General features: G+C 39.8%; 1 protein-coding gene across 1 annotated transcript in view; it reads left to right on the top strand.

Annotated features, from left to right (window-relative positions):
• Positions 1–26,257, top strand: part of madd (MAP-kinase activating death domain) — a 107,617-nt gene that overhangs the window by 31,517 nt on the left and 49,843 nt on the right. The window contains exons 6-17 of the mRNA XM_079554793.1: positions 527–640; positions 732–812; positions 11,189–11,367; positions 12,072–12,307; positions 12,684–12,840; positions 13,513–13,616; positions 16,509–16,717; positions 18,019–18,272; positions 20,467–20,603; positions 22,661–22,762; positions 22,989–23,030; positions 26,006–26,065. Coding sequence (XP_079410919.1) covers positions 527–640; positions 732–812; positions 11,189–11,367; positions 12,072–12,307; positions 12,684–12,840; positions 13,513–13,616; positions 16,509–16,717; positions 18,019–18,272; positions 20,467–20,603; positions 22,661–22,762; positions 22,989–23,030; positions 26,006–26,065 — 1,675 coding nt within the window. The remainder of the gene's footprint in view (positions 1–526; positions 641–731; positions 813–11,188; positions 11,368–12,071; positions 12,308–12,683; positions 12,841–13,512; positions 13,617–16,508; positions 16,718–18,018; positions 18,273–20,466; positions 20,604–22,660; positions 22,763–22,988; positions 23,031–26,005; positions 26,066–26,257) is intronic.

Below are 26,257 nucleotides of genomic sequence, written 5' to 3'. Positions count from 1 at the left end.
CCCGGTTAGAACCATGAGGTCGTCTTTCTGTGGACCCACCACCTGCAGGAGGAGCCATAAGGGGCTGGTGCAGTGTGATTTGACAACTGCCCCCACGACCCGGCAACGGAAAAGTGGAAGAGGATGGATGGATGGATGGATGGATGGATGGAGGTCATATCAAAAACTGTATTTATCCCACCGTGAGTTAAACACTGTCCGTGTCCAGTGTCCCGAGACAAAGATGTCGGGCCGATTTCGCTGTATCAGCATGTGATCATCCCCACTCCCCCACCACCCATCTTTCTTTCCCTCACCCCTTCCCGACCACAGAATCTGGTTGGAGGAAAAAGGTTCTTCTACATGACATTGCCCATATACATACTCTGCTTTTCGAAACGCAAGGCCGGACCTGCAAGATTTGGAACATACTCCTTGACCAAAGCTGGGCTATACAATTTTTGGGGCGATTTTGAACGTGCCAAATGTGACTGAATCTTCAAAAGTGAAATATTAAAGATGTATTTTCCACCTTTTGTCCTCACAGCTTCTCCTTGCCCCCACTCCCTACATCATCGGCGTCCCGGCCAGCTTCTTTCTCTACAAATCCGGTTTCAAAATACCCGACGACTTGTGGCTTGTGGATCTTGACAGCAGCCGGGTCAGTGCGCGCAAAAGCAAATAATTTTATAATAAATTTATAATGCTATTGTCATTTCTTTTCTTTTTCTAATATGGTTTCTCGTTTGCAGGTCATCGCCCCCACCAACGCAGAGATATTGCCGCCTCTTCCAGAGCCTGAAGCGGGCGAACTCAAGAAACATTTGAAGCAGGTATGGGATGAATTTGGACTTTTTCGATATATAAACAACTTTCTAAAAACAAAAATGAATGGAAATTATTAGGGCTGGGACAATATATCTTTTTGTAATGTATTGTAACACGTTTTGCTTAAAGTTAAGATTGTGTTTAGTGACTCATCCAAACTCAGTGCTAAATAAAACAGAAATAATTAACATTTTAAGGGCTGGAGTCGGTGTCCGTGTTGTTAAAGTGGAACTAAACACTCAATATTTTTTTATTTCTGCTGAGAAAATATATAATGTACGACGTCTACTCTTGCTAATTGGATTTTTCTGCTGTGTGTGAGCGACAGTGTATCCAAACAGCATCACTTAGCGTTCTGTTAGCACAGTGCGAAGTGTTTAATTCCACTTGAAATACTCCTGCTTTTAATGTGCCTTTGCATTTTCCAAAATATTAAAGTCGACTAATGAGCATTTGGTTCTTAAGGCGAGACACGGCAGTTTTAGCTAGTTTTCTACCATAACATCTTTTATCATTTTCATGTCAGCGTATAAAAAAGACATAACTTTAATTCATTCACAAATAATTACATATTTAAAAGGGTCCCGGGGATGATGCTATATCCAAATATGGTCATTTCCTTTCTGGGAGCCACCCGTACGAGACCGAAGAAATGTTCTTCTGAAAATGAGGTTTTTGCTGCACTCATGCCGCTTTAGTAGCCCCTGCAGACTCCAAACGTTCCAGTCTTGGACTTTAAGGGACTATATGGAGTTTAAAATTATGTATTTACCCCCACGTGTTCCAGTCATGTCCTATTGTGTAGAATGAGCTCAGACCTGTTCACCACAACTGCCTCTAAAATTCTGCACAGTCACTCAAAAAGGTGTTAATTCGGGTCCGAAGTGCCGTCATGCACGAGCTTAATATAGAATGTGCAGTTACACGTATGACCTGAGGTGGCAGTAGTGAGTATAAAATGACCAACTTGCATCCAGGCGTTTTTTCACTTATGAATAGCTTATTCAAAAACTAAACAAGATAGTTAAAATCTCTAAAACTAATATACAAACAAAATAATACAGTACATTTAAATCTGGGTCTATCCATTATTCCATTATTTAGATTTCATCACTGAAAATATAGGGATTTTTTAGGCATAAAACTTTCTTATTTTATATGAACACATAAAATTACAGAAAAAACGCAATAAACGTTTTCTCATATATATGTCAGTAATCTACAGCAGAAGCTTCTAATTGATATCACAACATTTATTCTTTTCCCTTATACACAGGCAGTGTCTCGCCTTAAAGGGATGTTTCAGGATTTTTGACATCGGGCCTCATTTCCTAGTTATCCAGTGTTGCTGATTTCTGAAGATATTGTTTTTTGTATTCATGCAGTTCTTTTATTTGAAGAGTTTCGTGGCGCTAGGCTAGTGCAAGGCTAGTGCATTTCTATGGTATCAGCTAGCCTGCATTAAAAACAGCCTGACCCGCTCCACAGAGCACCTGAGGCAAATCACTTATAACACCAGACTAACCATATAAATGTCTGTGTCGATAATTTTTGGAATATAACTGACCTGCATCACATGAATGATCACATTTTGAGGGACTATTTTCTAGCAGATCACTCCGCCGCTGCGTATCTTCTAAAACCACGAAGCTGATGCTGCTCAAATATAAGTTCTTTTAAATGCAAAATGGTTAAAATTACTCTATCGACACAGACATTTATGCATGAATTACCAAAAAAATATCTCAACAACACTCTGGATAACTAGGAAATGAGGCCCTATGTCAAAAATCCTGAAATTGCAATGACTATGTGGTACTGTCTGATAAAAGCATATCGTCCCGGCCCTAGTTCTTGCCCTCCTCCATTTCTGACTTGTACTTAACCGTTTTTCTTCCAGTGTTGTGAAGAGTAACCTTCCTCCCTCCGCAGTTGTTTTGTAGATGCGGTATGACAACATTGAATGGGTTGCCTTGAAACTAACGCCGTTTTTCCTGTTTTCTTTGCATGCTTTAGCTCCTGGAGGTAAACAAAATAGAGAGTAATAGAATCCATTAGACATTAGTGATAGAAAGAAACCATAACCTGATTATTGGAGATCACAACTTGGCTCCGATTCAAAGGCTTAATAGACAATTTGAGGAAAATGAAAGCAATTTTTTTTGACAGTTGCTTTTTCTCGATCTGATTTGCACTGCCTCAGTCCTATTAAATTCCAGTTTGTTTGCAGGCTGCTGTGTACCCTCTCAGCTTAAGCCGATCCCTCGTGAGAAAAGAACATGTTATATTTACACAGTGCCATTGTTTGCCGATCCTGAGACTGAAGCAGCCTTGAATGGGAGCCAGTTAGTGGTGGTGTGGTATTAGCATCTCCCTCTGTGTTTGTGTGCCTGACAGGCCTGTGTGCCGCTGAAGTGCGCAAAGCCGGCGTGCAGCACTTGTGTATCTGGTAAACAAACTCACAATGTTGATGTGCCCGAACAAAGACGGCCGAAAGATGGGAGATTTGTGATGCCAGAACACAATGCTGTCAAATATAGAGCTATTGTAAGAAGATACGAAAGCTTCCACGATGTCTGTCTTCTCTACAAGTTCTTTATTTTTTATATAATTGGCTGTAGCTGTTTCTCGGACCAGGACTTTTTATTCAAGTTTGTTCTCTGAAATGTTAGCAGCAACAAACCAATGCAAACAGGTCCTCAATTTGGCCCTAAAATTGTAATATATTCTTTAGTTAGTAAAGAATAGTAGTTACAGTTTCAAAAATGTAGCGTTTCTTGAGTTACTTCTGAGTAGGGCTGCTCGATTATTGAAAAAATAATAATCACAATTATTTTTGTCATAATTGAAATCACGATTATTCAAATGATTATTTGTTGCCTTAAAAAAATATATATATTTATATATTTATTAATAAAAACTGCTGAATATGTTCTGTTTTCTGGACAGTCAAAAGTAAACATTTAAAGTATGCCTCGATTAAGGAGAGGTCTCTGTTTCACGCCTGCCCCCTGCTGGCCAGACCTCACACCTGCGCAAGCAAACTGAGCAGCGCGGCCTGATGACATCATCACACAGCACTGTTTGTTTTTATGTCGGGCAAAGGCATGAGCCATGGCACGTGAAATGCGAAGGGAAAATAATCCCAGCGCCATGAAATAATGCAAGTCTGCTTTGCAAAAAAAATAAAACAAATACATTAAAATAAAGATTTTTTTTTTCATTAATAAATTATGCTAATTTTGTAATCGTTTAGTGTAATAATCAAAATTGTAATCGAACGTCCATTAATTGCACAGCCCTACTTCTGAGTTACTTTTGGCCAAATGTAAATGGAAAATGTTAATAATGCCACCGAGCAAAACCGCAGTCAAAGATTTCCTTTTCCTTCTCTATCCCCCCAGTCCCTTGTGTTTTGTTTTGACGACATTAACTAAAAACACTGGAGTTCCACTTGATTTGGTTCTGCTTTTTGTGAGGAATTTTTGTACAAACCATTTAATTGCATTTGTAACTTGAGTTACATGAATTGTCATGACTAATATTCTCCTGTATTTTGTGTAAGTAATATGCTATATACCTTAGTTACTGACAAAAGTAATATGTTTGTGTAAGTCTTTTGAAATACGTTGCACTGGCCACCCTTAGCTTACCCGTTTTTGCGCATCTTCACAACTTTTCTTCACATGTTTAATTTATTTTTCACATTAGTAAGTGCCTATAGACACAGACGGCATCTCGTCATAGAAGGGGGCGTGGCTTCGTCAAGGGGGAAAATAGAATCTTTGGATAAACACAATTTTCCACTCTTTTTAGCCATTTGCTGGTAGAATATGTTATATTCCATATGTATATTATATATTTATCACTTTTTGATAAAGTCAAGTGTAAATCGGGCCCATATGGATATTTTGTCATAGCAGATTGTTCTGTAGAAGTGAAAAAACTGCAGTTGTAGCTAGCTCTAGCTTCATGCTAACATGAAGCTAACATGTAGCATTATGTTAGTATTCTCCGTTATTTATGTATTTATGGGCTGTTGAACCACTTTGCTCCTCTCCACGTCTTTGTATCTTTATTTAGTATAAAACTATATTCATAATTCAGTGTTTGTTAAAGAAGTGTTTGAATAATTAGAGAAAGTTTAGATTTTTCTCCAAATTGTTTTCCCCCTTAACAGTTTTCAAATATGACCATATATGGGCGATTCCAGAGATGCCGTCTGTAGATCTATAACCTGGTTTTGAGCTGGGTTTTTTTTGTCTGCCAACTGCTAGCATTAGCCACCTTTAGCTTACCCTCTTACTTTATTTGCTGTATTTTAGCAGCTTCTTTCCTCACGTTTTTGATTTGGCGCTTCTTCGCAACTTATTCACGTTTAATAATGTTTTCACATTTAGTAAGTGATTATTACCTGTTTTTTTCAAGCATTTTCGGACTGCTAGCATTAGCCACCTTTAGCTTACTCTTTGCACCCGGGCCCGCAACCCGGCCCCGGATAAAGCGGAAGGAAAATGGATGGATGGATGAATTTTAGCAGCTTGATTTCTCACAGCTTTTCTTTATGACTCTTCACGATGAAGAGGTTTATTTTTAAAGGTGATAAAGCAGCCCACAGTTTTGTTTTTTACTGTGTTTTGGAGCAGGAGTGTCGAGTAACCGGTACTAGTGAAACAAAAACCTACAGTGAAGTATAATCCTGTGGTGTTGAAACCACTGTGTTAGCCTTACTTGGCCTATTTTCTAATTCAGTAATATCTACAGATTGCACCAACAAGGGCAACTTTAAACTCTGATCGTGGCTTATCTCACTTAAGCAAAGAGATTAGATTTAAAATAAATTGGGTCTGCACAACTTCAAAGACGCCCGAGTGATTTGTAGCTGTTTTTAAATGAGCATGAATTAAATTAGAGTTAAATCTTGTTGTTGCAATCCAATGATAAACTCCATAAGTGAATGGCGTGTGGATTTCTGAGAGATCTGCTTTTTTTCCAACACCATTCATCTGTAACCGGTGGGGGAGTCGGTTACAGCCACTGTTGTCTAATGAAGTGTCAGAAGACTGCTTTCATTGTCTGTCCTCTTGTGTCCTCATTTATGTGTCCTGTGCTTCATTGTACTGTCTTTACATCTGTGTTCTTCTTTTCTCCTTTCACATCCTACTTTTACCAGGTGTTTAGTTTTGGATTCATGCGATGGTTATGCCTTAAAAAGAAAGCAAAATGTCACCACCAGCATTAAAAGAGCTAGTCTATACAGATTCCCCCGCCAATATTAGCAACCCTGATTAAATATATTATTTTAGGTAATTTTGCATTGCAGTTTAGAAACTTCTTGAGCCCAAAACCTTCCTAACCTGCACACTTTCTGAGCAGTGTTTGGTTCAGAGCAACAAACAAGTGGCTCTTTCTGAAAGCTAATTTAGCACATGCTGTTGTTATAAAAGCAGTTTTCATTTCCCTGGTTGTATATTTCTTGTTCTGAAAGCAAAAATACAAGTAATTTGAGTATACTTGTGCATATGACAGGCTAGACTAGACATCCCATTTCACCACAACAACAAAAATAGTAAAAATAAATAAATAATTGTGTTTAAAATTTGACCTGTTCATGGTTTGACGTCATTATTGGCTGATTGCACAATGTGGCTATGCTAGTTCCGCCAGCCTGAAGTATTTTTCTATCCACATTAAGTTCTTTCCAAGATCAAATTTAACCTGAATGAAAAATAATGATAATAATGATGTAATAAACATCATTTTTGCAGCAGTATTTTTTATTTAAAATTACTCAAAATAATGTTATCCTTTGGCTCAATGTCAAACAATAAGACGTCTCCTCTGGTGGTGAATTTACATCCCACATTATGCTCTTAAAGTACACATGACACTTTCGTCAACATTATAGCTAAACCACAGTCATCTTTACATAGTAGTGTGATGTTTATTATTTCACTTCTTTATTGGACTTGAACAGGAAGTAGAGGCAAACATTGTATATGACACTATACGTTTGTGAAAGGTCCTAGTTATCCAGAGTGTTGCTGATTTCTGGAGATATTTTTAATGTAATTCAAGCAGTTCTTATATTTGAAGAGTTTCGTGGCGCTAGGCTAGTACAAGGCTAGTGCATTTCTATGGTATCAGCTAGCCTGCATTAAAAACGGTCTGACCCGCTCCACAGAGCACCTGAGGCAAATCACTTATAACACCAGACTAGGGCTGAAATGACTACTTGATTAATCGACGACTAATCGATTATTGAAATAGTCGTCAACTATTTTAGTAATCGATTTATCGTTTTCTGTTTCAAATAGAGCAAAAATTACGTGAAAAAGTTGTATTTTTGATGAAAACCTACTATTTTTCATAGTAAGTGCATGTAGTGTTTTGTACATTGTAAATTTCATGTGTCTGTGTCTCATCCAATCAGAAGCAGAATTAGCGCCAAGAGCCTGCAACAAACATTTACTTTAAGTTTACTCCATTAACACATCCTCAAGTGGCGTCACTTTAGCTTAATGTGATAAAAAAAAAAGAAAATAATCCAATTTTCCTACACCATTCACAGCCAAGCGATTAATCGTAAAAATAATCGATAGATTAATCGATGACAAAATAATCGTTAGTTGCAGCCCTACACCAGACTAACCATATAAATGTCTGTGTCGATAGAATAATTTTAACCATTTTGCATTTAAAATAACTTATATTTGAGCAGCATCAGCTTCGTGGTTGTATAAGCTACGCAGCGGCGGAGTGATCTGCTAGAAAATAGTCCCTCAAAATGCGATCATTCATGTGATGCAAGGTCAGTTATATTCCAAACATTATTCTATGGACACAGACATTTATATGGTGAGTCTGGTGTTATAAGTGATTTGCCTCAGGTGCTCTGTGGAGCGGGTCACACTGTTTTTAATGCAGGCTAGCTGATACCATAGAAATGCACTAGCCTTGTACTAGCCTAGCGCCACAAAACTCTTCACATATAAGAACTGCATGAATTACAAAAAAAAAAATCTCAAATCAGCAACAACAACAACAACATCAGCAACTAGGAAATGAGGCCCTATGTCAAAAATCCTGAAATATCCCTTTAAGTAAATTGGCAAAAAAAATGATCAAAAAATAGATCAAAAATTATCCATGTAACCAAGTCAAAATTATAAAAGGATTCTAACCGGTCATGCTCACTTTAACTGCAAGGGATCATTTACCAGGAACTCACTGTGCACGATGGAATATTTAACAAATCTGATTATTCGTACGAGTCTGAACTAATCTTGGTAGGAAATGCAGGCTCTCGCAAAATGAAAATGTGCAAATGAGCAGAGGATGTGACACTTGCACTTTAGCGTTACATAACTGCCCTTGTGCAGCCACACCGTACAAAAGGGCCACAAGTGTTTTCCAGCTGTGCTTAGAATATGGACTATGGCACTTATGGTTTTTCTTGCTTTTCTTTGTAAAATTGAGACTTCAAAAGCGAATAATTATAAAACATGAAAGCCTGTCATATGCAGTTGAAGTATTAACAAGAAGTCACACAGTAATTATGGCTAAGTTTAACACTTTAAAACCCTCATCAAAGCTCTACTTCCCATGGCCCGAGAGCTCCAGCAGCAGAGTGGACAAAGGAGACAAAGAAAGTGTTGGGTTTTGCATCCATAAACCCCCCCCTCCGCCCCCCCCCCCCTCGTCATGTGCTGTTCACTGTCTGCCTCATGTGACTCTCCCTCTCCTCAGTGTCTGCTTAGGCTGACCGCCATCACCCAAAAGCAGATCTTCTCCACCTGCGAGAATAAGGTTACTCACGTTTGCACCGGTGTGGAATGCACAATGAGCCCTTGCACGGACCTCTCTTCTTCTTCCCCTCTTCCTCCTCCTCCCCCTTCCTCTCACGTCAACCCGCCTGCCGACACATGTCCTCCTCTCCCTCCAGTACTCGGATAACGCGGCAGGTCTCAGAGGATGCGCCGCTTTCAGCTCTGGCTTATAGCATGACTGAATGTGCGTGCATCCGTTTTGGCAGCAACAAGTGTTTTTTTCTTTCCTTTTTTTTTTTTTTGTAACCAATTTTCATTAGCTAAAATATCTTGACCTTGAACTTACCAGTCATCCAGGCCGACTAAATGTCCCATTCTGCTAAAGCTTTAACATTTGACTCTTGAGTCTGCAGCGACCATGCGACACTGACCAGCTCCTCTGCCAAAGTAACACGGCCCCCTCTGGCATCAACATTCGCACAGGATTAAGAGGCTCAGGTGGCCTGGACTGGGTCTGCAGTGTGGCCTGGAGAAGTCATTCACCAATCTAAACTTGAAGGCCTTGTAATTCTTCAAGTTTCAGAACTTTGCAATGCAGTCACAATAATGTAGACACAAACATGCTCGCCTGATAGTTCTTGGTTGATATAAAAAGGCTTTATGATTAGATGCAAAGCACACAAAGGCTTTGGCTCACAAATGTCTGGTTTTTACAATATAGAAAATGTTATTCCACTTCTATAAAAAAATGAGTGTGGTGTTGTTAGGGCTGAGCCATATACATCATTCACAAGATTAATATTAAAATGGCTGTTTTGGAAGATGCAAATTGACAATCTCGAGTTGATCTCTAATGTCAAGAAATTGAGAAAAAAAATGGGAAAAATTGAGAGTAAGATGGAGTAAAATGGAAAGAAAGAAAAAAAAGAAAATTTTAGGGAAAAAAAAAAGTTTTTTTTTTTAATTTTTGGGGGAAATTTAAAAAAAAATGTGGGAAATTATAGAAATATTTGGGAAAATTTAAAAAAAAAATAAGTAGAGGAAACATGTTGGAGAAAATAGGGAAAATGTTAAGAATAAAATGGGGCAAAAAAGTTGAAAATTGTGGAAAATTTATGAAAAAAATGGGAAATTTATGATTTTTTTTTTTAAATGTATGATTATTTTTTTTTAACGTATGAAAATTTTTTGAGAATTTATAAAAAAAAATTGGGAAATTTAGGAAAAAGATTGGGAAATTTTAGAAATAGCAATGAGGAAACATGGTGGAAGAATTGGGAGAAAATTAAGAATAAAATGGGGGCAAAAAAAAATTAGAGAAAAATTTGGGGAAATTTTAGGTAAAAGTTTGGAGAAATTTTAGGTAAAATGCGGAGAAATTTATGAAAACATTTGGAAAGGTAGAGAAAAAATGGGGACATTTTGGAAAAAAATGAGAGGAAGCAAAAATTGGGAAAAAATTGGGGAAAAGTAGTAAAAAAAAAAAAGTGGATACAAGTTTTTAAAATGGGGATTATTTTCTTTTCTGCCCGGTTGTAGTCTATTCATCAGTATAAATTAATACGTTTGCCGCACATTATTCCTGATGGTTTGCAAAAATATTCCATTGAAAGTCCTGAGAAATGTTGACATTCATATTTGTCAATATTGCCGAGCCCCAAGTTCTGTTTATTAGTTTACTGTTGCTTCATGATGTGGAAACAATTACCTTCGCTGTTTTTATTTCCTCAAACGCTCACATTTTAAAGTGAAAATGTGTACTCACGATTGCAACTGCTAAACTAGTACAAGAATCAAATGCTTTTTTAGACCTTTTTAGAACTACAGTGCGAGCAGCTTTTGCACATAACAAGACCCCACACAGTGAAGATTGTCTTGTTTGTGCAGGATATTTGTAATCCTGATTTGCTGATTGCATTCAAATCGTAATTTTGATTTGATTGCCTGTAATTGCGCAGCCGCTCACTGGACATGACTCTGCGGGACGGGGGGTCACCCTTTGTTCAGGCAGCCTCACAAAACCTTTAGTCAAGGTGTCTCCACAGCCTTGTTAGCCGTTGTGAAACATGCTCACGTGCTCAATTATGCAACACTTACAAGCACCGGGCTGTTCCTACTGAGCGTCTGGCACAATGAGCGACTTGTCAGGTTACATGGTTTATTATAGTGCGAATGATTAATTATGTTTATGAAGCAGGCGTGATGAGAAGTGGAGTAGCTTTAATCCTTTGAAGACACCAGCATTTGTGGACAACACACTCAGTTTGTATCTACATTAGCATCGACCTTTGCTTTATTGTAGATGATTAAATTGACATTGATTGAAAGATGAGAAAAACCTGCACTTGTTAGTAGATTTGTATTGTATTGCGTTCAAACCTGCCCACGAGCATTGACACTTGAAACCACAGGGACACAAGAATCCTCTGCATTTCAGAACATGTTTGTAGACGTATAAACTACAAAAACCACAGAAGCTTTAGGTGTAATTGTCCCGATAGGAATGTTGATGCCAGGGGCTGCAGTGCCCCATTCTAGTCCTCTCCTTAACCACTTTCTCTCCTTGTTTGGAAGCTTTATTCGTTTGTAACTGTTGCTGTCACCTGTTTCAGGCCTTGGCCAGTATGAGCCTGAACACGCAGCCCATTCTAAACCTGGAGAAGTTTCAGGAGGGACAGGAGCTGCCCTTAAATTTACTTCCGCCCGGACGAGATAAAGCCTCGCCGTCCTCCACAGAGTTCAACCCGCTCATCTACGGCAACGACGTGGATTCAGTCGACGTAGCCACCAGGCGAGTCTTCACCCACTTTTACTAATGTGGCTTGAAATTTGTGGTCATTGATAACTTAGTTTTAGTAAAAATAATTTAGGAAAAGATAATGAAAAGTATCACATCCTTTGAATGCAATAGTACCAACACGAACCACATACACGAAGCAAAGGATTTTTGTTGTTGAAACTATACGTGTTTACATTAAAGATGTCTGTGAATGTCTCTAGTCTATATCTAGTCTGTGGCCTGAGCTTAAACTTGTCGCTGATGAAGCCTTTTGGATGAGAGGTGAAACATTACAGACGCTACAGACCACAGAACCAGATATTTTTGTTTCCATTTGTTTGTGCTGAATGGAGACACTATAATGTTGTGGAACTAACACACGATCTTATGGGTTAGGGTTAGGTTTGGGGTAACCCTTAGAAATATTTACTAAAGTCACTACTTCCGGGGTTAGCGTAGCTGCTGCGCCGTTAGCATTTATCTCCGCTTACCCAGATGTTCCGATTTTGGTAAATATTACTTTTATAGCAGTAGTTACAGCATTTTTGGCTAATGGGCCTGATAAATAAGTATGTTCAGTCACTCTGTTGAGTTTCAGAAATATTGATTGCGGTATTAAAGAGTTTTTTGTAGTTTTTCGCACATCCTGGAAGTCGAGCTGTGACGTCACCACTTAACAAACATATTAAGTCGCTCACTGTATTGTTTTTCTTCAGGGTTGCCATGGTGCGCTTTTTCAACTCGCCAAATGTCCTTCAGGGATTCCAGATGCACACGCGCACTCTGCGCCTGTTCCCTCGGCCTGTGGTCGCCTTCCAGGCTACTTCCTTCTTGGCCTCTCGGCCGCGGCGCTCTCTCTTCGCAGATAAACTCTCTCACACTCAGGCTGTGGAGTTTTATGGAGAGTGGGCGCTCAACCCCACAAACCTGGCCTTTCAGAGGATCCACAACAGTAAGAGCTTTGTCTTCACACTTGTCTGTGTGAATCAGTTCTGAAATTAAGAGTTGTTATGATCTTGTTTTTTCTTAAAATAAGAAAAATATTCTTTGTCTAATGTTGAAGAAGATTCAAAAAGTTTTTCTTTCTTGTTACAAGAAAAAAAAGCATGTTTTTTAGCAAATATATCTGAACAAGATATGGCTAGATTTTAATTCCTAAAACAAGTTTTTCTTTCTCACTTTGCTCGGCAAGACATTATTACTTTTTAGGGAAAAAATAAGAACTTATTTCTTAAAGTAAGACATTTTTTACTTGCTTAGACTTTTTGACACTTTTTGCAGTGTAATAATGTTGTCCATAAAAGCTGAAGCCGTTTGTTTTCCCCCAGATGTGTTCGACCCGTCTTTAATCGGAGACAAGCCCAAGTGGTACGCTCACCAGCTGCAGCCCGTGCTGTACCGCGTGTTCGACGGAGGCTCACAGCTGCTGGAGGCCATGGCCAGTCCTCTGGAAGACGAGGCCAACGAGTCTGACCCCACAGACAGGTACCACGGGCTCATCTCACTAAAACCGTGTTCCTCTTTGACGACCGCCCTGCTGTCCATGTGTAACGGGCAATCGGAGTCACGTATGAGTGTGAACGTTTAGGAACAGCCGGATCAAACATTCTACTGATGGGAAGCAATAGAGCAAAGGAAAGACGAAATTATCTTTAAAATGTATGAAGTTACAGATGAGACATTTCCAAAACAGTAAATGCGCCACGAAACTCTTCAAACATAAGAACTGCATGAATTACCAAAAAAAAATATCTCCAGATATCAGCAACACTCTGGACAACTAGGAAATGAGGCCCTATGTCAAAAATCCTGAAACATCCCTTTAAGAGCTTTTCTAAGCAGCCAAGAGTCTTTCAGTTCTAGTTTATTCCTGACTATTCTTCCAGAATTAAGAGATTTCTGGGTTTTCTTGCACACACTGCTCTTTGGAGGTTTATCCACAGATCTTCAGTGATGTTTAGGTCAGGAGACTGTGAAAGCCACCGGGAAAAACTTCCAGGCTTTTGATCCAGGGGGACCTTTAGCAAACCCACTGTATCTCCTTGTAGAACATAACCTTAAAATGACTTATCCAGCTGTGTTTTCTCCTGGAATGTGCTGGTTTTAGTCTCTCTGTTCTTCAGGGGTCAGTAACTCCTCTGTGTCATGTGTTCACAGCGGCAGCGACAGTGACGCGTACGACGGCTCCAGCTCGTCATACTCCTCGCTGGGAGACCTCGTGAGTGAGATGATCCAGGGAGACATCGAGGGAGACACAAAAAGTGAGTCTGCGCTCTGGATATTAAAGCCACACCGTGAAACATCCAGGATCATTTTTCAGTTTCATTCAGAGCTGTACTGTGACTTATGTGTGGATGTTTTTGAAGACTAAACAAATCAACAAAATCACACGTTTACACTGAGCGTTCATGGCTCGTTCTACACACGTCATATCACGCATTCTGCTTTACACCGTGTCATGTGAAAATGTCAGCTTTTGATCACATGAAGGGGAGCTCGATTACGTAAATACTGTATGTCGACGCCGTTTTTTGTGCGTCGATGCGTGGCTTGTTTACATTTCACTTCCAGCATGGCTGCGCAATCTTTGTGCGTTAGGCCCCGCCCCTTCAAACTGCTCCAAGTGCTCCTTGACCAGACTAATTCCCTGCGTGGAATGGACAGGGAAAGGGAAGAGTATGGCAGAGCCAGGCAAAGAGAGCAAGGCGATGCTACAACTTGCCAGAGTTCATCCAAGACGTAAATCCTGAGCCCTTTCCTCGCAAATATGAGCAACAAAAACAACAAACTTTATCACCATTAGATTCTTTAAGCCCCTGAAGCCTCATGTTTATGCTGCTGCTTTGAGTGACTCTGAGGCGGAGATCGCTGCAGCATTAGCAGCGATCTCTGCCTGGTTCTGGAAACAGCTGCGCATGCAAATGATCTCATCTACCGCAGTATAACAGTTTACACCAGTGTCCAAAAACTATACCCGTATTTGTTTATTCATTGTTATGTATTTAGCTTACCACCACCAAGTATGGAGTGAATGAATAATGCAATGTATGTCTATGAGTGTCCAGAAAAGCGATGTATAAAACCAATGCATTATTATCATTATTATTATTATGCAAACAGCACATAGAAAGGAAAAGGGCGATGCGAAAGTTCGGTCTGATTTCAGCACCTCAGTCATTGTTTGAGGGATTTACTTAAAACAAAATACCTTTGTATGACTTTATGTCTAAAACGGCAGCGCAGGCTCCTGCTGCGGCCCAGTTAACCTCTTAACTCCCACCTGAACCGAGAGGATCTTTTTCCTCACGTCATCAGATTTTTTTCCCATCATTTTTTTGTTGGGTATTCAACTCATTTTTGTAACTTTGTCATTTTTTAGTAATTTTTTGTCACATTTTTGTCATTTTTTTGGTCAATTTTTATCACATATTTGTCACATTTTTTGGCCTTTTTTAGTAATTTTTTGTCAATTTTTTGTAATTTTTTGGTCACATTTTGTCACATTTTTTTTTTTTTTTTGTCATTTTTTGTCACTTTTTTTTTTTTTTGTCATTTTTTGTCACTTTTTTTTTTTTTTTTGTCAATTTTTTAATCAATTTTTTGTCATTTTTTGTTACATTTTTGTAATTTTTTTGTCATTTGTTTTGGTCATTTTTTGTCACTTTTTTTCTTTCCATTTTTTTGTCAATTTTTTAATCAAATTTCTGTCATTTTTTGTTACATTTTGGTCATTGTTTTGTCAAATTTTTATCACATTTTTGTAATTTTTTGTCACATTTTGTAATTTTTTTGTCACATTTTTGTCATTTTTTTGTCAATTTTTATCACATATTTGTCACATTTTTTGGCCTTTTTTAGTAATTTTTTGTAATTTTTTTGTCACATTTTGTCACATTTTTGTCTTTTTTTTTTGGTCATTTTTTGTCTTTTTTTTTTTGGACAATTTTTTAAAACATTTTTTTGTCATTTTTTGTTACATTTTGGTCATTTTTTTGTAAATTTTTTTTTTTTTTTTTCATTTGTTTTGGTCATTTTTTGTCACTTTTTTTCTTTCCATTTTTTGGTCAATTTTTTAATCAAATTTCTGTCATTTTTTGTTACATTTTGGTCGCCACTTTTTCATCAACTATTCGTCACTTTTTTGTCATTGTTTTCTCACTTTTCTGTCACATTTCCATCATTGTTTTCGTCTCAGTTTTGTTGCTTTTTTCACAGCTTTTTTCCAGAAGCTTTTGGACTGGGGTAAAGCCAAACTGAAGAAAATGTGCTCGGTTCAGGTGGGAGTTAAGGGGTTAAAAGCTTTGGGCCTGTCGTAGCAATAACTGTGAGAGTCCATTATTATCTGCTGTTTTTCCCTTTGTCTGGCACACGGCTCTTGTTTTGTGATAATCAAGAGACATGATGCACCAGATACATTTGATATGAATTCTATAGTGTGCTCTTAACTCAGTGTAAATGAGCTGTGAGAGAATAAAAGGGGAATGAGAGTCAAGCTCCTGATGCAACGATTTGAATTTATTCATCCTTTTTAGAAGAAGAGCCTCAGACTATACATATTCAAGCATCAAAAGAACTAAGCCGGGTCCTTGGTACAGTCACTAAAACATCCATATAGCCTTGCAATTTGTATAATACTTTTGACTAAGTGCATAGAAGGTTCTGTCGGCGAAACTTAATCATTGCCTAAAAGCGTTCGTGTCAAAAGGCTAAAACTAAAGCTGGAGTTGGAATGAATTAATTTCTCTGTGGTTCATTTCTGTTTTTATAGCCTCGAGTTATGAACAGAATGAAATGCTTTGCTTTGGTTGTCAGCAGCGAATCGATGATAAACATTGTGGTAATTCTCTAAGTTAGAAGCACCAATAGAGACACACCAGATTAAGCACTAAGTATTCGACATGTTAAAATGACAGTCTGTTGGTATTTTATTTAAAATTTCAATACTAGCAAACCTGAGCTAAAACCAGTAAAAAAAAACATTGTATCAAAGCTTACAGTCCAGTTGAAATAGTATTTTTTTCTAAAGCAACTCTTATTTTTCAATTAAACATTCTGCCATAATGATTCCTGCCATATTAACAAAACTATAAATAAATCCCAAATGTAGCCGAGGTGTGAAAATACTTATATTTTCTAACATATTTTTTGTTCAGGTATGGACCCGCCCACACACGCGGCGTTGGGCGACCCCAGCGAGGTGGAGTTCCAGGACTTCCATGACTTCAGGGAAGGGCAGAGCGCGGAGGGGCCGGCGGGAGGCGCAGACGCTCCCAGTGAGCCCTCTGACGGACAGCCTCTCCGCTCCAGCTCCAGCACCACGGCCAGCTCCAGCCCCAGCACCATCATTCAGGGAGTCAACCACGTACGTCCGCCTCAGCCTCTAGTAGAGGATGTGTTATAGCAACAAACAGCTGAGGGTGACGACCCTCTGAGCCGATGTCACCCTCAAACGTTCCAGACTGAGCCGGGGCAAAACAAAACACTGCCAACGCAAAGCTGACTCTCCTTTGGCTTCTGTTGCTATGCTGGAATGTCATTTGCATCTTTTATTTAGTATAAGTCATACCTTTCACAGAACACCCACTGAGTGACTTTGAAGACAAAGTTAAGACCTCAGTGGTTCTCACCTGGTAGGTCGGGACTCTCCTCGCCAGCAAGCTGAATTCTCTCAGTATTTGTGAGTATTCAAACACACAGAATCCATCTAGAACAGTTCCTGCTTTCACTGTTGGTTCTGGCAAAAAAGACGCTGGTTAACAATGCAAAAAGACACAAGGTTCAAAACACATAACACAAACACGCATAACTTTTTTCAAAAACAAACATGGATGGATTTGCAGTGTTGATGATCCAATCAGCAGCAAATGCTGCTCCAAACGCGCGCCCTCTCCCTGCACAGTTCCAGCCGGCACTGTCCTAGACTGATGCAAATGTTATTTGCACAGTAATGTCAATCTGGCTCTTGCCAGGTTAGGTCGCGACCTAAAAAAGGACCTGAAAAGTTGGCCGTGGGAGGGTTGTGAGCCTTTTCCAAATATGGCTGCAAAGCAACATCTTGTTGTAGTTTGATATTGTAGTTTGATATTAGGAGGCACCACCTTCTGGGGCCAGGACTCCCCTGAAAAAGAGATTCTTAATCTCAGTGGGACTATCCTGGTTAAATAAAGGTCAATAAAAAAGAAAAAAATATGAGCATAACAAGGTTGAACAGCAAATGTTTTTGTTACTGTTTTGATGGTCTCAGTGCTTGTGTTTATATGGTGAACGTGGGTGAGAAGAACCACTGCTCTACAGGCCCGGGTACCGTTAAACGATACCTTTGTATAAAAACAAAACAAAAAAAGGCACTGCTGTCATAAAAAAAAAAGCAAGTACCAAAAAAAAAAAAAATCTTTAGAGAGCCAGTTTTGATGCTGTTGGTCCAGGGACAGCATTACAGGAATTGACTTTGTTGTTTCAGCTCAAAATCTTTTACGGAATAAATTAACATTACCGTTTATTGTCGTTCCACCAAATATTTTAGTGTACGTCGAAAAAAAGCGTTGTTCAGGTACCTGTATTATAAACCATATATCATTACAGTACTGGTTTCTACAAAAAGTAATGATTATACCCATCCCTGCTGCTCCATCTTACAAAGCCCTGTGTGTTTGCCCTGCCCAGGAGTCCGGAGAACCCCCTGAGATGGAGGCCTCCGCCAGTGCAGCCTTGCAGAACCCGGTCCCAGGCCTGGCCAGCCAGCCCTTCCTCAGGCCCCCGGCGGACGGCGGCGCGGGGGACACGGCCAACAAAAAGCCCGAGTACGACAACCCCTACTTTGAACCCCAGTACGGTTTCCCCACCGAGGACGACCCCGAGGCGGACGAGCAAGTGGAGTCCTACACCCCTCGATTCAACCAGAACCTCAATGGCAACAAGTGTGTGCGACTTGTTACTTGAATGACTGTGTCTATCATCATTCAAAGGGTTTTCTGACCCACCATGAAATGTTGTCCTCTCCACCCCCAGCAGGGCAGCTCACCCACACATTCCATGGTGGTTTGAATCAAGGTGGTGGTGGCTGGAGGAATGAGGGAGTGAATGTGTGTCTTTCCTTTTAAGTGTGTCCAGAGTGTCCCAGGGTGGATCAATATGACAAAGAATGAGGGAGAACTAAGCTGAGTATTGCAGTAATTGTACTTGGAATGAGTCTTGGAATGTGGTTCAAACTAGTAGCCACAACTTGTGAGTCATAGAAAGTCATTAAAAGGAGAAGTGCCTTTCGATTCTAACGTATACAGACAGTTAGCAAGTCGGCTAGTTCAGGCCACTTTAGCCTGTTCAATGTACTTTTCCTATAGCCGTTAGCATTAGCCACCAAACATAGCAAATTATGAACGATCCAGATGTTTTCAGCGGTTTTCAACCATCATTTAGGTCAAAGCCTCGTCAGATCTTTTGATAAATGATACCAGTGTCGAAAAGGTTTAGGTCCTACCGGTATCAAAAGTATCGAAAGCAGGTACTAAAAAATATATATCTTGTATCTTAAGATCCAAGTTTTGATTACAGTAAGTGACTTGGTTGGTTTAAAAAAAAAAAAAAAAGCATAATGTTTGGCCCATTTTTTACCTTTTTTCTTTTCTTTTTTTGGCCCAATTTTTATCATGTTTTCAAAAAAAGGTCCCTAGTTTTTTTTTTTTTTGGCTAAGTAATATTTCTCCTATTTCCTCTATTTTTTTCCCCAATTCTTAACCTATTCTTGCCCCATCACAATTTTTTTAGCAATATTTCTTATTTTTTTACTATAATTTCTCCCATTTTTCCCAAATTTTTCCACATTTTTAGCACATTTCAGTTTATTTATTCAAGACACTCTAAGATTGGAAGTTTAAGTGTGAAAACCGATAAGCAGATTAAGCCAAACTGCAGAAATTTCCACGTTTTATTGATTCATTGCATCAACTTACTAAACATGAACATCAGTGACAACAAAATGAAATGAACTTTATGTGGCTTTAAATTAATAATAATCAGTGGTTGCTGCTCACGTCTCACAGCCAGAAGGTCCCGGGTTCAATGCTCAGACAGGGTCTCTCTGTGTGGAGTTTGCATGTTCTCCTGTGAGTGTATTTTTCTTCCAGATGTTTCTTACCCCCGAATAATGTTCCTGGACCTTTTTCCTTTTCAACACGATCCGATACTTGGTATTGCTTCTCATACAAGTACCAAGGAGTGTGTATAAAAGCAGCCTCCAATGAAAAGCTAAACCTCTAAGCAGTGTTAATTTCGTCGACTAAAATATTTAGTCTCAATTTTAGTCAAAGTGATATTCTTGACGACTAAAATTGGACTAAAACTAAATTAAAGTTTTTCATGAGACTGAAACTATGACTAAAATGTCCAGATATTTTAGTCGACTAAAATAAGACTAAATAAAAATGAAAAGGAGAGACTAAAATCATCCAAACTTCTATTGACCGTCTGAAAGAGCCTCAGATCCTGTAAATTCTCTGCCAAAGGATCAGCTCTGAGCTTTGTTCATGTGGAGCAGCTCCATGAAGCAGAGGACCTGAATTAAATATGATTATAATGAATATTATAAATGCAAAGTCGACTAAATTAGTCTTAAATTTAGTCGACTAAATTGACATGCAATTTTAGTCGACTAAAACTAAACTAATTTTTTTGACTAATTCTCGACTAAAATTACGTTACATTTTAGTCAAAAGACTAAAACTAAATTAAAATATGTTGTCAAAATTAACACTGCCTCTAATGATGCACGGTAAACAAAGTAGTGCACTGTAAAGTCACTGTGCTGCTCAATTCTGCCATTGTTCTTCCACTCTAAAGGCAAAATGAATGCATCAAAGAGCAAACGTGACTGCTTTCTCTGTGATTGTTTAGTTTAGCTCTCACGTTAGCATTAGCCACACACAGTAAACAGCGGTGTATTTTTGTAGAAACTTAATGAGAAAAAAACAAGACTGTATCGGATCGGTTTTGTGTCTCGCTGTAGCCAAACCCTCCCCGCGCTGATGGATTGCGGTGTTTTTCCGATAACAAAGCTTTGATGAAGATGTAGCGCTGGTGTGTCAGTTCTGTGAGGTGTTTGTGTTTGGACCTCAGGGTGGCGCGGCCGCTGCGTCCCAGCAGCCTGAGGCTCCCGGGAGAGTCTGACGGGGAAGACTCGCGGAACAGCTCACCCAACTCCACCATCTCCAACAGCAGCAACGACGGGCTCGGCGGACTCATGTCTTTCGCAAGTAAGAAGAAGAACTGCATCCTGCTGTGTTTAAATGACTCACATTCAGAAAGCTATCCTTAGAAATAATCCTCTTGATTATTTCTTTTTTGACATTTTTCAAACTGGTTTTAGTCTTATTTTGACCAAAGACATTTTTATTCTGTTATCATTAATCATTTATCATTTGTTAAATTTCCTGAGTCAGTGATTTTCATGAGCATTCGCACTGGAAAAGCAATGTCAGTTATTCGATATTCTTCAGGACTTTTACAGGAAATGACAATATATAACTGGAAGTGGGAACCTCTGGATAATTTGCGATGCGATACACGACACATGGCTCACGATAATTCAGATTCAGTTTATTAACCGTTTGCAATATAGAACCACATTGTCAACACATAAAAGGACATTCCACAACTTACACAATAGGCCCTTAAAGGGACTATACAGAGTTTTAAAATGTTAAGATTAAGGATCTTCCTCCCCCTACATGTTCCAGCCGTGTCCTAATGTGTAGAAGGAGCCCAGACCTGTTCACCACAACTGCCTTTAAAATCCTGCACTGTCACTCAGAAAGTTGTTACTGCGGGTCTGAATTGCCGTCATGCACGAGCTTAAAGGGATATTTCAGGATTTTTGCCATAGGGCCTCATTTCCTAGTTATCCAGAGTGTTGCTGATACCTAAAGATATTTTTTTTGCAATTCCTGCAGTTCTTATGTTTGAAGAGTTTCGTGGCGCTAGGCTAGTGCAAGGCTAGCACATTTCTATGGTATCAGCTAGCCTGCATTAAAAACAGTGTGACCCGCTCCACAGAGCACCTGAGGAAAATCACTTAACACCAGACTAACCATATAAATGTCTGTGTCCATAAAATAATGTTTGGAATATAACTGACCTGCATCACATGAATGATCGCATTTTGAGGGACTATTTTCTAGCAGATCACTCCGCCGCTGCGTAGCTTATACAACCATGAAGCTGATGTTGCTCAAATATAAGTTATTTTAAATGCAAAATTGTTCAAATTACTCTATGGACACAGACATTTATATGGTTAGTCTGGCGTTATTAGTGATTTGCCTCAGGTGCTCTGTGGAGCGGGTCACACTGTTTTTAATGCAGGCTAGCTGATACCATAGAAATGCACTAGCCTTGCATTAGCCTAGCGCCATCAAACTCTTCAAACATAAGAACTGCATGAATTACAAAAAAAAACATCTCCAGAATTCAGCAACACTCTGGATAACTAGGAAATGAGGCCCTATGTCAAAAATACTGAAATGTCCCTTTGATATAGAAGGTGCAGTTACACGTATGACCTGAGCTGGCAGTAGTGAGTATAAAATGGCCATCTTGCTTCTAGTCCCTTTAAGGATAAAATACTACACAATAAAAAGTCCATACAAAAAAGAAAGAAAGAGCGAGACCTTTTCCCTCAAGGAAACATTTCAAAAATGGCCTTTGCAGCGCGGCCTGAGGCAACAATTTATGAAGTCCGATTCTGAGTGAACCACTTTGTTCTTTCAGAGTGAGATTACCAAACCACTCGGTATTACAACTGGTTATGAGACGCTCAATTACGCAATAGCAGAAGTTTAAAAGAGTCTTAGTATTTTGAGTAATCTCTCGACGCTTGCGTAAAAGAAATTGAGCACAAATCACGGACCGGATTAGTAAAAAAACACGGACTCGGACTGGATTAAGCAGGCGTAGTATTTCATAAAACACAAACCGGAATAGATTAGCAGAACGGATTTGGCAAAGACGCTCGCTTTAACGATCCGTGATTAGCGCTGCATAATAAAAGGATGTCGTCCTGCCAGAGCGAGGGGCACGAGGGCCGACCCGCCAAAATAAACACTGGACATCATTACGCATTACCTCGTCGTTTGCAGAATTATAGTAGAAATCAGAGGATTTACAAATAAGCAATGTGGCGGTTTCACATATTCCAGATTTTTACTTTTTGTCTGAGGTCCAGACTCTAATTTTGTGAGAACCGGGCTTTAATCCGAGCAGAGAAATGGTCTCGTATTATGGGGATAAATGAGCTCCTGTCTCGTCTTTCCAGGCAATCTGTACAAGAACCACGGCACTAGTTTTAGTCTGTCCAACCTGGCTCTTCCCAACAAGGCTGCGAGAGAGAAAGCCACGCCTTTCCCGAGTCTCAAAGGTACCACACACTCACACGCCGACTTTAGAGATCAGCCAAGTCTAATCATTCACCCATTTCATCAATTATTTTCAATTATGTTCACACTCTAGTAAATTACTCTTATTATAATTATTGTTTGCCTAAGTGAATCACCATCTAGTTGAGTAATATCAATCACCGCAGATTTTGTTTTGATTTCTCTCCCATTCTCTGCCTTTTTTCTCTGAACCATTTTCTTTCCAAGAATATTTTGATATTAACATTGAGGAGGAAGTGGAGCAAGCAGGTTTGTAGAGGTCTTCAAAGCACGGGTGTGACTCCTCTGGATTGCCGACTGTAAATGGCACTGTTTACTGCAGCATATGGAGGGAATTTTGAGTTTTTCTCTCAAGAAATCTAAAGGAAAAATCCAAACTTTCGTGTTTGTGTGTCACCTCTTTATATAATAACATTTAGTCCAGTCTGAGCACATGTAAAAGCCTTTGAAGGAGACATATTATGTGGCGTGTTCAATGCACTTGCTCAGTCCTCTGATCAGTTTCTGTGGCCTGTGCTCGCAGCAGTGGGTGGCGAAGTCTATTGACAAGCTGCTAATTTTAGCAACATGGCCGCCAGCTGCTCTAAGCTTTGATGAAGCAGGTTAAGTGCTAAAGTACTCAGTGTGGTGGGAGTATAGGAAAGCGTGAAAACACACAACAGATCTGCCGGTGTAATGTCGAGCTGCGCGACAGTATCAATGCACGCGTCTTTGTTTCTCGTTAAAAAACGAGCTATTCCCCTTTTACCGGAGGCTCGCGTGGGCGCCGCCATTACTTGTGCCCGCCCCTTTTCTCTTATCTGTTAACATGGGGCTGGAGAAGTCCACATAAAGTCAAATACTACACGGAAACAAAGCCGTTTTTCGGCCGTGCATAATATGTCTCCTTTTAACCTCTTACCCCCCGCCTTAACAGAGCACATTTTCTCCTGTTCGGCTTTACCCAAATCTAGAAGCTTCTCGACTGGAGCTTAAAGCCCATAAGCCAGTATAAAAGCTAAGACCTATATAACTGATTGTAGCTCTTTTGTCACATTGTTTTCTTGCTTTTTTATGCTGTTTTTGACGTGTTTTTGTTGCTTTTTTCCCGTTCCTTTTTTTTAAAACGTTTTTTCACTTTTTTATTGTCTTATTGTTGCTTTTCTGGCATTTTTTTGTTGCGTTTTCATTCTCGTTTTTGTCGATATTTCGCCGCTTTTTCAGGAAGCTTTTCAATTTGTGCAAAGCCAAACTGAAGGAAAATGTGCTCGGTTCAGGCGGAGGTTATGAAGCTAAAATCAAACGTTTTTCTTAAAGCAGTACTAAGTAACTCTTGCCCCTAGAGGCCATGAGCGCAACTGCAGGTGTCGTAGCAAGTTGCGATTTTTTGAACTTATTAATTGTCTTGGAGGGTAAATATTACACTGACGGAAAAGGCAAAGGGAGAGAGGGATATTGTACATCCAGTTATGCAAGGGAAATATTTTTTTTCACACAAACTTGGCTGTAAATACTGTTTAAAGTGGCGCTAGCCCGCAGTTAGCTTTGCCTGTTAGCATGTTAGCTTCTTCTTCATGATTCTATTAGTGTGTATTGGTGGCTCTGGTCCGGTGGCGGTCAAGTTGCAAACATGGTTTTCTGGCCAGAGACACTAGGGGGAGATGAAAGACCCCCCAATCATCCCATAAACACTTGTATTACGGAAAGGATTCATTAAGGTAAACACGTTACTTAGTACTGCTTTAATTCTCGAGGCTGGATTTTAACTTTAAGTGAGAGAAAACGTACAGCATGGCCTCTCTCCATGTGAAATAGCTGCCATTGAACCTCCTGATTCTGACGTGTCTTGTCTCTGTCACTCAGACGGCCCCGACAGCCCGGGTATGTTCATGTGTGCTGTGCCTAGCTAGCCCTTAGCCCTACTTCTCTCCAAACGGGGCCCCTTCACCCTGAAAACCCACCTCTTTTTGTGCCTAAGGATTCATATAGAGCCCCTTATTACCCGCTCCTCCTTTGCTCCTGTGCCTTTCTGCGCTGTCTGGTGGGAGGCTGTGTTTGCCGCACTATGATTCACACATTGTTGACCGAAACAATACTGTGACATAACGGGAGTGTGCTAGAGTGGAGTTTACACATCCTTTTTTCTGCAAGGATGCTCACATTTACTTTGGATTGTGACCTTTTGTTGTCTGTGGACCTGGAGAGCAGGAGATATAATGTTTGTGTGTGTGTGTGCCTCTCTTCAGCCCTTTACAGACATATTCTCCACATTTTTCTGCGACTCTCATGCCTTAAAGGAATAGGCCACCGTTTTTACATACTGAGATATGTTCTTACCTTAGCTTTGACGAGTTCTTTAGGACCTGTCTGATCTTCCCCCGTGCCTTCAGTCACGTAAACACAGCGCAGACGCCGTTAGCATTTAGCCTCTCCCTCTCTCCTCTATAGCTCCAAAACAGGTCAAGATAGAAGCTACCAAGCTCTTCCACGTTTTCCCTATTTAAATATGGTTACGTGAAGTGTTCCACTACAAAGTGTAATTACACAAAATTAAACAATGTGGATTTTCTAAGCGGATAAAAGGGGGGACTATATTGTAAGGCGTAGTAATACCAGGAGTAGTTCGAAATCCGCGCAATAATCTTCACTTTACTGTGCGGATGCCAAATGACTCCTGGTATTAGGTAGATACCAGGAGTAGGAGTACCATAGATACAATAACAAAGTTGCTAATTAGTATGAATGATATTTTTTTATGTTAGTGTAATCTCCGTATTTTTACAGTCAATAATTATAACCATTAACAATTGCCATTTAAAAACTAACCCTAGTTCAGTAAAGAAGGGAATTTGGTGAGAGTCTTGAGTTTATTACCGCATGTCTGTAAAGAGCGTTGATGGTGTGTTTTTGTTTTAGTAACTTCCTTGTTCAGTATATTACGGTGTCATTTCTGATAGAACAAACAAAACCTGTTCGTCGAGCCTTTAATACTTACTGCTACAGCTCAACAATAGACAGATCTGTCATCATGGCAACACGTGGGAGTGGTCATCCTATTCCACCCATGGCGCCCTCATCTCCTCATGTTGCCTGTTTTATTGTGTACCTGTGTCTGCCTTGCGCTGTGTACTTTGACAATTATCATTTGTCCATGCTGAGTGTGCATGCTCCGGGACTGCCGGTGCCTGGGCCGTGTCCCTCTTTGTCCTCCCTGTCGCGGCACTAATTCCAAGTTCTGTGTGCAGTCTTTGGGCTAAATTCTCTAATGGAGATTATAACAGAGGCCGGCCAGGGGAGCGGAGAAGGTGGGTCCTGCCCTTTTTATTCCAGTGAGCTGCTGCATGTGCGTGCGCAGACCACCAGCATCTGTCGTGCTCATGTCACTCACAGTGTTTGGAGCATCGTCTCATCACGCCACCTTTCATCGTGATCGTCTGGCACCCACTAACGCCATCCTAGGGGTGGGCAACATGGCAGAATGTCATATCGCATAAACT

This window comes from Gobius niger (assembly GCF_951799975.1).
Source record: "Gobius niger genome assembly, chromosome: 4".
NCBI lineage: Eukaryota > Metazoa > Chordata > Actinopteri > Gobiiformes > Gobiidae > Gobius > Gobius niger.
Note: the sequence above shows the minus strand (reverse complement) of the source record. Positions and strands in the feature narration are given on the sequence as shown.